At 47.2% G+C, this 11,914-nt stretch overlaps 1 protein-coding gene across 1 annotated transcript; it reads left to right on the forward strand.

Annotated features, from left to right (window-relative positions):
- The first annotated feature begins 2,504 nt into the window (after positions 1–2,504).
- LOC143837014 (C3a anaphylatoxin chemotactic receptor-like) lies at positions 2,505–11,622 on the forward strand. The gene is made up of 2 exons (XM_077336413.1): positions 2,505–2,637; positions 7,101–11,622. The coding sequence occupies exon 2, from the start codon at positions 7,106–7,108 to the stop codon at positions 8,075–8,077; it is 972 nt and encodes a 323-aa protein (XP_077192528.1). The 5' UTR covers positions 2,505–2,637; positions 7,101–7,105; the 3' UTR covers positions 8,078–11,622.
- Positions 11,623–11,914: the final 292 nt, after the last annotated feature.

The following is an 11,914-nucleotide window of genomic DNA, read 5'->3' on the forward strand; positions in this document are numbered from 1 at the left end:
CTAAGTGCAGATGGAATAGACCAGAGGTTCGCAACATGGGGGCTGAACAACCCTTAGGGGGTCATAGAATCATAGAATCATAGAGTTGGAAGGGGCCATACAGGCCATCTAGTCCAACCCCCTGCTCTATGCAGGATCAGCCCTAAGCATCCTAAAGCATCCAAGAAAAGTGTGCATCCAACCTTTGCTTGAAGACTGCCAGTCTTCAAGCAAAGACTGTCCAACAACCCTTTCACAGGGGTCGCAGCAGGGCAAGCAGCTTGGCCAGCGGGGGGCGCCTCCACTGTTGCTGCTCTTCCTGCAGGTGCCACACAACAGCCTTGCGGGGTAGGTCGAGATAGAGCGTTCGTCTGTCTGGAGCAGCAGGAAAGAGTGAGATCGAAAGGGTGGGACAAGAGGCAGAACTGAACTGAGAAACCCCGGGGGGGGGGGGAATCATATACAATCATGAACAATGGATCTTCACGCCATTGGTCAGTTTTGGTTTAATATCTGTGAAAGAACCCTTGCATCATTTTATAGTTGGGGGTCACCACAAAAGAAGGAATTGTATTAAAGAGTTGTGGCATTGAGAACCACTGGAATAGGCCAACATAGAATGGATCAAATGACTCTGAGGGGTCTTCCTCAGTGGTCAAATTATCGTGAGGAATGCACTCATGTATAAAATCAACATCAAAACGCTTGCTGGGTGGCAAAGAAAAATCTGTTAAGTGCTGCTCAAACTAGCCTTCCTAATGTGAAGGTATCTGATTTGGAGCCCACCCTCTAAAATATGCACTTCCAGAGGCCACCCCCTCTGCTTTTGCCCAGCTGTATCAACAGGGGCATCACATCAAAATCACAAGATGTCATAGTCCCATTGTATACAGCACTGGTCAGACCACACCTGGAGTACTGTGTGCAGTTCTGGAGGCCTCACTTCAAGAAGGACATAGATAAAATTGAAAGGGTACAGAGGAGAGCGACGAAGATGATCTGGGGCCAAGGGACCAAGCCCTATGAAGATAGGTTGAGGGACTTGGGAATGTTCAGCCTGGAGAAAAGGAGGTTGAGAGGGGACATGATAGCCCTCTTTAAGTATTCGAAAGGTTGTCACTTGGAGGAGGGCAGGATGCTGTTTCCGTTGGCTGCAGAGGAAAGGACACGCAGTAATGGGTTTAAACTACAAGTACAACGATATAGGCTAGATATCAGGAAAAAAAATTTCACAGTCAGAGTAGTTCAGCAGTGGAATAGGCTGCCTAAGGAGGTGGTGAGCTCCCCCTCATTGGTAGTCTTCAAGCAAAGGTTGGATACACACTTTTCTTGGATGCTTTAGGTTGCTTTGGGCTGATCCTGCATTGAGCAGGGGGTTGGACTAGATGGCCTGTATGACCCCTTCCAACTCTATGAGCTCTCAATCACCAGGGCATTCACAGTAATTTGACCACTGAGGAAGACCCCTTGGGGTTGAAACGCACTTGGTCCACTCTATGTCGGTCTATTCCATATGCAGTTGGAAAAGGGATGTTTTTAAATTACGAGGGCAATTTTTTTAATATGTCGAATTAGGGTACTTTATGTAATAAATATTTGAAAATGTTTAAATAATTATTTTCGCAGCTCAGCCTTTGGGTTCCTAACTTTTCTGGTTAGCTTGGGTTCTGGTTTCCCTTTTTTTGGTTTCCCAGTGCTTTTAGAGTTGCCACCCTCCAGGTAATGGCTGGAGTTCTCCCCCTTTATTACAACGGATCTCCATGCAACAGAAAACAGTTTGTCTAAAGAAAAGGGCTGTTTTGGAAGGTGGACTGCACGACATTATACCCTGCTGACATCCCTTCCCTCCCCAAACCGCCCCCCTTCTCAGGCTTCAGCCCCAAAATCTCCATATATTTCCCAACCCAGAACGGGCAACCCTTCATGGTTTAGAACCAGACGCATTGCTTGCGTTTACAACAGAAATCAGAATCAGAACATGAGAGAAGCCATTTTGGGTCAGGCCAGTGGCCCATCCAGTCCAACACTCAGTCACAGTGGCCAAAACCACCAAAACCACAGTGGCCAACCCCCATGTGGTGGTCGGTGTCCTCCGGGAATGACAACTCATCTCCAGGGTAGAGAGATCGGTTGCTTGGGGGAAATAGCAGATTTGGAAAGTGTTCCATGTTATCATATCCCTGCTGAACTCCGCTCCACCCTCAAACTCTGCTTTTGCCAGGTTCTGCCTCCAAATCTCCAGGAATATCCCAACACGGAGTTGACATCTCTAGTTAGCAAAAGAGCCAGTGAATTCAGAAGAAGCCTCCTTAGGCCAGTGGCAGACCGTGGAATGTGATCGGTGGAGTGAGGAAGAAGGAGAAGAGTTACTTGAAAGTGCTGTTTAGCTGTTTGTGCTCTGACCACCACACTACACTTCCCCTGCTGTAGTCTCGTGAAAGCTCAAGTTGTCGGACGCTGCCGCTTGTCACTTCCCCGCATTGTCCGTTGCCCTCCCGTGATTTGGCAACAAGTGGGCGGGCCTGGGAGGCTCTTTCATTCTTTGCTGCAACCCGTTTCCTTCCCCCATTCCTGCACCCACTTTCAGAATCTGTCACGGAGCAGTCTGTGCAAGATACTCACTGTCAGATGATATCGCCGGCTTTGAATCCACGCGAGGTAAGCAGGGCAGGCGCAAAATGCACCACAGATCCTCCAGAAGGTATTTGGGGATTCGCATCTCCACGAGACACTCACTCGCAGTTTGGGCTGTGTCAGGTTTTCAGAAGATGGAAATGCATTATCAATTTCGGCATGTCTGATCCAGCGGGGAGCGGGGTGTGTGGCAATGACCTTCAGAAGCATCTGAACTTTGTTTGACGAGGGCGCAGAGCAGCATAAAAAAAATATAACGAATATTTATTAAAGTGCACCAATATAATGTTAAACTGCACCTGAACAGACCAAATGCGTTTTGACCCTCATGGGCCTTCCTCAGTGGTCAATATTATCATACAATGCAATCATATCTTTCAAAAGCTTTTTTCTGACACACATGAGACGCACTCTCCGTAGCTGAGATTGGAGGTTCTAGACCAGGGGTAGTCAAACTGCAGCCCTCCAGATGTCCATGGACTACAATTACCAGGAGCTCCTGCTGACAGGGGCTCATGGGAACTGTAGTCCATGGACATCTGGAGGGCTGCAGTTTGACTACCCCTGTTCTAGACATTATATATCTTAGAAGGTGGGCTCAAAAAGAAACATTATCGAAGTATTTGTTGGGGCTATACCAAGAAGATTTCCCTTGACCTCCCAGCTTCAGACCAACCTTAAATTTCAGCTTTTATATAGTATACCCCATTCAAAGCCTCTAATAAGTTAGCAAATCTGAGGATGCAAAGTAGTTTTTGAGATGGTAATTATGCCATGGTAGGAAATGCCATCAAGTCACAGTCCTTATGGGTGATCTCGTAAGGCTTTCAAGGCAAGTGTTCAGAATTGGTTGTAGACAGGACTGCATTGTGGAATAATATTGACCACTGAGGAAGACCCAGTAGGATCGAAACGCATTTGGTCTGTTCATGTGCAGTTAGATCTGTATAGTTTTTCCTTTGTTTTTAACATTATATTGGTGCACCTTAATAAATATTTGTTAACATTTTTATATTGGTTTATAGCTCAGCTTTTGAGTTCCTGACTTTGCTAAGGTTGCCTTCCCATTCCCTTTTGGGTTTTGCAGAGGGTGCAGAGCAGAGCAGGCCAAAAGAAATCCGTGTCCTTGCAAGACTAGCTTCGTTGCCAACGCTTGAAAACAATTGTCTGGTCTATGACTGAGCTGCAAAAGGAGCCCCTTTTTGGAGGTTTCCTTCCCATTTTCTCAGATACGGAGTCTGCAGCAGAATCCTTTTCCCTCTCTGCAAGGAGTTGGTCTCCTTCTGGCCATTGAAGTACTACAGGTGCCCCAAATCATGCACCCGTGTACCAGTTTTGAATATTTCTCTTTTTTTTGACAATGTGGTGATGATCCATTCAGAACCTGTCAGATTGCAGCCAGTGGGAGAGTTTGGGTAGGATTACTCTTTCCTGTGCAAATCAGCCCGAGATCCTGTTGTTATGGCTGGTGGGGGGAAGAGATTTGTATTTTGGGTTGAATCCCAGCTGGTCACCGATGTCTGTACTGTCCCAAATAATGACAAGCCGTAGAACCCGATGAATTCCTGGCGGTGTCAGTCCTCTTGGTCTCTTGGCCGTGATTTCATTTCATGCTGCTTTGGAGACTATTTGACTAATGGTGTCTTGAGGAATTCAAGCATGTAAGAAGAACCCTGGTAGATCTGACATTGATGCCATCTAATCCAGTGCCCTGATTCTAACCATGTTCCTATGAGCTTTATGTACAGAGCTGCCCTCCACTGGAAAAAGAGGGTCTGGGATTCAGAGGTGCACTGCCTCCAGACATCAACCATGACAGCCTAAACAGATTTACACCCTTGTAAGGCTATTGGAGGGAGGAGGAGGAGGAGGAGAGAATTGGTTCTTATATGCCACTTTCCTCTACCCGAAGGAGTCTCAAAGCAGCTTACATTCACCTTCCCTTTCCTCTCCCCACAACAGAGACCCTGTGAGGTGGGTGAGGCTGAGAGAGCCCTAATATTACTGAAAAAGAAGAGTTGGTTCTTATATGCCACTCTTCTCTACCTGAAGGAGTCTCAAAGCAGCTTACATTCGCCTTCCCTTTCTTCTCCCCACAACAGACACCTTGTGAGGTGGGTGAGGCTGAGACAGCCCTGATATTACTGAAGAAGAAGAGTTGGTTCTTATATGCCACTTTTCTCTACACGAAGGAGTCTCAAAGCAGCTTACATTCACCTTCCCTTTCCTCTCCCCACAACAGAGACCCTGTTAGGTGGGTGAGGCTGATTGCGATTCCTGCTTGTTCAGAACAGCTTGATCAGTGCTGTGGCGAGCCCAAGGACACCCAGCTGGCTGCATGTGGAGGAGGAGTGGGGAATCAAACCCGGCTCAACAGATTAGAAGTCCGTGCTCCTAAACACTACACCAAGCTGGCTTACCTCAATTCAGATTCCAAATAAGATTCAGATTCCATTTTTCGATCACTGTCAATAGCTGTCAATAGACCTCTTCCCCATGTTTTTTTAAACCGAGTGGCAATTGCCACATCTTGTGGCAGACAGTTCCACAGGAATTGTGTGAAGAAGTATTTCTCTGCCTCTGTATATAAATGACCAATGAGTTTCACCATACATCCCTGAGTTCTAATACATGAACTGAGCATCCTTTTGAGGAAAAAGGCTGATGTTTCAGAAAGATACAGGATTGTCTCAAAATTTCCGAAGAGGGTGAGATCTACTAGGTTAGAGCAGCAATTTCGGGGAACTCAGATGGCCTTCTAAGCAATCTGGCGCTGTAAATGAGATAGCTTATCTTTACAAAGAGCAAGGGGGGAGGGTTGTGAAAGGAACTTCATAAGTCCCATTCAATTTATGTTCCAGCAGAGAGCATATTTGAAACTGAGTCACTCAATCTCTTTCAGACACCCCGAGTTGTCAGCAATAACTGTCAGCCATAATAAACAAGGCCTGGCTCTTACTCAAGAGCTTGTTTTCACAGCAGGGGTCTCCTGTCCTCTCTAAAGGCAGGGAATCCGGCTCACTCATCCAAAATAAGGAAGTTTGTGGTCTCTTCTGAGCCCACATTGCCTGGTGGTTTCTCAACTGCTCTTTCAGGATGTAAGAAGTCTTATGTGTGAAGCAAGGCCTATTATCTGAGGAGCACACTCCAGTGTGAAGTTTGTGCTTGGAGGAAAAACCTGGAAGAATTTGAGTTTTGAAATAAGGCTGTGATTTTGGAAGGGTGGGGATACTCCTGGCAATGTCATGGCCGTCGGAAGCAGACGTGCAACAAGTTCTCGAACAAAGGGATTCCCAGTGAGGGCTTTACTACCAAACCCAACCTGGCCTCCTTCCGCACCTATTGGATAATGAACTTTCAATGTGTTTTTGCAGCTGGATTTTCCTGTGCGGAACAGGATAATCTGCTTCTAAAGAGCATTGAAAGTGGATTATCCATCGTGTGGAATAGGCCCTGGATAGCTCAGGCTAGGCAGATCCCATCCAATCTCAGAAGCTCAGAAACTGGCTCAGAGAGCCAGTTTGGTGTAGTGGTTAGGAGTGCGGACTTCTAATCTGGCAAGCCAGGTTCGATTCTGCGCTCCCCCACATGCAGCCAGCTGAGTGACCTTGGGCTCGCCATGGCACTGATAAAACTGTTCTGACTGAGCAGTGATATCAAGGCTCTCTCAGCCTCACCCACCCCATAGGGTGTCTGTTGTGGGGGGAGGAATGGGAAGGTGACTGTAAGCCGCTTTGAGCCTCCTTCGGGTAGGGAAAAGCGGCATATAAGAACCAACTCTTCTTCTTCTTCTTCTTCTTCTTCTTCTTCTTCTTCTTCTTCTTCTTCTTCTTCTTCTTCTAAGCAGAGTGGGTCCTGGTTAGTATTTGGATGGGAGATCAGCAAAGAAATCCAGGGTTGCTACGCAGAGACAGGCCACGGCAAGCCACCTCTGAACAACTGTTGCCTTGAAAGCCTTAGGGGATCACCAGTAAGGACTGTGACTTGATGGCATTTCCTACCACAGCATTATTACCATCTCAAAAACTAATTTGCACCCTCAGATTTGCTAACTTATTAGAGGCTTTGAATGGGGTATACTGTATAAAAGCTGGAATTTAAGGTTGGTCTGAAATGCTCTAGCAAATTGCCTTGATTCAAATCTCCTTGCAAAAAATTTCAAAAGTGTGGTCATTCAAGGGGAGGACATGGTGTCGCCCAATCTCAGTTCTCAGAAGCTAAGCGGGGTCAATAATTGGAAGGCAGACCAACAAGGAAGGCTCTGCAGAAGAAGGCAATGGCCAACCACCTCTGCTTCTCACTGGCCTGGAAAGCCCCTGCAGGGAGCACCTTAAGTTGACCGTGACTTGATTGCACTTAACAGAGAGAGAGAAAGTCAGTCAATGCTTTAATTTCGATGTTTACAGTCTTGTCTATGGCAGATAGTTCTGGATTGGGAAAAACGGGTTCAGACATTAAAATCTGGTTCATATCTTTGCTTCTTACAGGCATCATGAACATCTCAACAGCTCACCAAAATGACACCTCCCCCAGGGTGGATGAGGTCATGCGCCATATCGGCATAGTGACCAACGTCGTCATCCTCGTCTTGGGTGGGCTCGGCAACGGGCTGGTGGTGTGGGTCACGGCTACAAGGAAGAAGCGTAACAACTTCACGTCGACCTGCTATCTCAACCTGGCCGTGGCAGACCTTTTCTTCTCCCTAGGCCGTATCCCTGCCCTGGTGCAAGAGGTCATGTACAACTACTGGCCCTTTGGCAATCTCTTGTGCAAACTCCATGCTTTTGCCCGATACCTCACAGTCTTCACCGGAGTCTTTGTTCTCACTCTCATCAGCGTAGACCGTTGCTTGCTGGTGGCACAGCCCATCTGGGCTCGGAACCACCGAGGGCCTAAATTCCAGGCCCTGTTGTGTACCGGGGCTTGGATCTTAGCTTTGGTCTTCAGCCTCCCCTACCTGGTGGTCCGAGAAGTAACCGTCAAATATGGAGCAATGTACTGTGGCTATCGGAAAGACTTCAAGATCGCCACAGAGCTGCCCCTGAGGCTAAGCAGATTCTTTGGGGGATTCCTCATCCCCTTCGCTATTATCCTCTCGGCCTACTTGGTTCTGGTGTTCAAGCTTCGCAACCGGCGCTGGGAAGGGTCCCATCGAACCTTTGCTATGGTGGCAGCCATTGTGGTGCTGTTCTTCATCTGTTGGCTTCCTCATCACGTTGTGGCCTTGATCAGTACGCTGTGGGGCTCCAAGGACTCCTGGGGCATTGCGCTCAAGCTGTCGAATGCTTTGGCCTACCTCCACAGCTGTATCAACCCCGTGATCTACGTCTTGGTGGGTTATATCCGGAGCCGAAGGCTCCACCGCCAAGCCTCCTTCCTTGGGCTGTTCCGCAAGGCTCTTACGGAAGAGGATGAAAACTCCACAGGGGCTGAGGTGACACAGAGACTTAATCAGAAGACCTAAGGTGCAGTGACACACTTGCATCCTAGTCTCACTGGGGAAGCCTGTAGGCAAGGACCCTACCTTTTGAAGAAGAAGAAGAAGAGTTGGTTCTTATATGCCGCTTTTCTCTACCCGAAGGAGTCTCTACATCTGTAGACTACATGGAAACCTACAAGGGAACTGGTGGCTTTCATTTCAATCTTCTGAGCTTCTTGATGCAGTAGGATGTTTTTGGACATGCTGCTTAAGGTGTGCTGTAAAATTAAGGTCAATATCCTTGGTTAAGTTACTGAAAACCTCTGATTCAGGCCTTTTGTCTTTTCTAGTAGCTCTCGGAAACAGTTGTATCTGTGTGCACATGCAGAGCCTGGATTGGGACTTTGGTAAAAGGGGAAGCGAGTAAGCCTTTGCCCCAAACAATTTTCTGAACTGAATCGGCTTCCTACAGCCTTTGTGTCCCTCCTGGAGAACTGATATGAAGACACCAAACCATGGCAAGGAGATAATTTTTTGAAAGGGGAGGGTGTTTATGTGTCAGTGCTCACATTTCTGTGACAAATCTTGATAAGAATCTAGCTCTCTATTTCTTTGGTTATGGTGTATCTAAGGGTTACCACTTCCCTGGTAGGAGCAGGCAATCTCTTGGTAGGAGCAGGCAATTCCCCACTCGCAGTCCTCAGTAACTTGAGCAGTAGAAGAAAAAACAAGAGGAATGGTCTCAAAGGGAATGTTCTATGGGTTTTTTCCCAGTCTCTGTGGTCTTTAGCATAGAAATTGCAGGGATTCCTAGAGTGTCACCCAGAAGTAGCAACAGATTCATTCGCCTTCCACCTGGACATGATGTCATGTCCTCCATGCCACTCTAGAAACTTCCCCAAACTCTATGGTAAAGACCATAGAGACTAGGGAAAATCCCTTACCTGAAAGTCAAGTCAGATTCCACTGGCATTCCACCCACCTCAGGCACTGCCTCCAAAATCCTCCAGCTGGTGTACAGTTGGAAATTCTTATCTGTCCACTCAGATAATGTGAATATTTTCTCCGTGAGAAATAATTAGTGCCTGGAATGTTTGTGCTGTGTCACCAATTGTTCTGAGACACAAACAAGCTTCTGTCGTGCATGGGGCTACAGGACACCTGAGGCCCTCAGTCCAGCGTCATACTATTCTTTCTGTAACCATAACCCCGGCTGAGAGAGGAAATTGTGGGTCTTGAGTCGGTTAGTTGAGGGGGATGGCAAAAAAGAAAATAGATATGCCTCCAGCCTACTGGCCTCTACCTACTACCAGAATGGACAATAGGTAAAAAGAAGAACTTCAAACACAACTCCCAATCCCTCTAATCAGCTATAGGCACACACAAGTCAAATTTAAAACTGTAGGCTTAATTCAACAAACAGGGATGGGGGAATCAAACTGGAACGTACATATACAAAACTCAGACTTGGGACGCCCAACTTAAAGTCGGAAACAAAGAAGTGATCAGTCTTTTCTTGTCTCTCTGAGGGGCTTCTGCAAGTCTCTCCCATGCTACTGTGGCTTGGCTGCTCTCGGTGGTGGTGGTGGTGGTGGTGGTGGTGATGCTGTTTCTCTTTAGGCCTTTTGTACTGCTGCAGATCCCTGGAGGCTGCAGCTCTCTTGAAGCTCCTTGGGTCACTGTGTTCTCTGCCCTTGACTGGAGATGGCTTCACTTTTCCTTTTTCTCCTCAGCTCTGTTTTCCCTTTTCCCTCAGGCCTCTCTTTTGGATCTCTCTTGGGGCACCTCTGGTCACTCTATTCTTTGCCATAGGACCCAGATAGCTTCAGTCTTCCCTTTTCCCCTCAGTACTCCCTCTTTCCTGAGGCCTCTCCTTTGGATCTCTCTTTGGGGCACCTCAAGCCACTCTTTTGTCTGCCCTCAGACCCAGATGGCTTCTGTCTCCCCCTTTTCCCTCAGAAGTCTCTTTTCCCTCAGGCCTCGCCTTTGTCTCCTTGTGGCTCCTCAGGTAGGGATGCCAGTCCTCAGGTGGGACCTGGGGATCCCCTGGAATTATAGCTTATCTCCAGCCAAGAGATCAGTTCCCCTGGAGAAAAGGGATGCTTTGGAGGGTGGACTCCATAGCACTATACTCCACTGAGGTGCTTCCCTGCCCCAAATCCCACCCACTCCTGGCTTCACCCCCTAAGTCTCCAGATATTTCCCAGCCAAGAACTGGCAACCCTGTCCTCGGGTCATTCTGTTCTCGGTTCTTCTGTATACCCTTTTCTCCTCAGAACTCTCTTTCCCTCAGAACGCTCTTTTCTCTCATGCCTCTCCTTCGGCTTCCCCGGGTCACTGTTCTCTGCCCTTGGACCCACACAGCTTCCACCTAGGGATGCCAGACCCCACTGGGGCCAGAAGAATCCCTGCTTTGCTGTTACATCCCCCATTTAGGGGGTTTCAAAAAGCAATGGGAACCCCACACACAAAGAGACACACACACCTGCTTTCATGGTGATCCTCCCCCACTCCAATCTCCCACTCAAGGTTTTGGGGAAAACTATGGTTTGAAGCTAATGTTTTAAAATAGAGTTTCCCCCAAAGCTGACGTGTAACCCCCAATGTCTCTGACATGCTGACATCACTTCCGGGTGACATCACCATGCCAGATGATCTTCTGGGTTTGGGTAACTATGGGGGGAGCTCCCGGAGAGCGACCCCTCGTCCGCCGACAGCCCAGCAGTGCCTGGCCACCCTATTTCCACCTCCCCTTTTCTCCTAGAACTCTCTTTCTTTCCCTCAGCCCTCTCCCTTTGCCCTCTCTTAGAGACCAAATTGCTTTGGGCTGATCCTGCGTTGAGCAGGGGGTTGGACTAGATGGCCTGTATGGCCCCTTCCAACTCTATGATTCTATGATTCTATGACTTCTCCCCCAAAACTTCAGCACTTCTAACCCCATGCCTCCATCAGAGTGGGGTATTGGTGTACAAACTGCAAAGGGACAGCCATGTTTGTCTATCGAAGCAAAAACCGAGACCAAAAAATCCAGGGGCACCTTAGTACTAACAACTTTTATTTTAAGCTAAGCTTTCAAGAATCACAGCTCATTTCTTTAGATAGCTATGTAATGGCTTGGTGTAAATAACACCATGAGTCCTTCAAGTAAGTGTAAATCTCAATGTAAGCAGGAAAGGGAGGAGTTGACGTCAAAAATTAGGTGTGAATCCCGTCATAAATCAACATACTTAGCAGTTACACATACTGGATGGTGAGAAGTCAGAAGATGAAACACATTGGTAAAATGTAACTGATATTGGTACAAGATTATAGTGTGATAAAGCATGTCAAGAACTGCCAATTAAAATTTCCTCAAATAGAGTCCCAGAGAACTATTAGAAATTTTCGTGACTGAGAATATCCACGTCTCTTTTTAAGACAAGGTGACACAATTCATTTTTAGATGCATTCTAAAAACAGCACTTTCGCATTGTATATTTTCTTTGAAATTCTTAGTTAGTTACGTCCTTAATTAGCTTGTTGAAGAACAGTGATTTTCCAGCCTGTAATAGCATCTCCGGGGAGATTAAAATGTTTTGCTGATTTCTGAATGTTTCGATTTCTTATATCTGATTTATGTGGATCGATTCTCTCAAAGAGCTTGGTGCATTTGTCTAGGGTAGACGGTAGAAGGGCATTGTTGGTGCATGATGACATATCTGACATTCGATGCTGCAGATGTGGAAATTCACAGGTTGGTGTTGTGACCGCTCCCAGCTTGGCCAGCGGGCTCCACTCTTTCTCGGTCGCCTCAGTCGTGCTTAGAGGGATTTGAGTTACAAGGGATCCCAGCCTCTAAAGGTCACTCGTTCATCCTCTCACGCCTATGCAAACAATACACAG

The sequence above is a fragment of the Paroedura picta genome, chromosome 5, assembly GCF_049243985.1.
Source record: "Paroedura picta isolate Pp20150507F chromosome 5, Ppicta_v3.0, whole genome shotgun sequence".
Lineage (NCBI taxonomy): Eukaryota > Metazoa > Chordata > Lepidosauria > Squamata > Gekkonidae > Paroedura > Paroedura picta.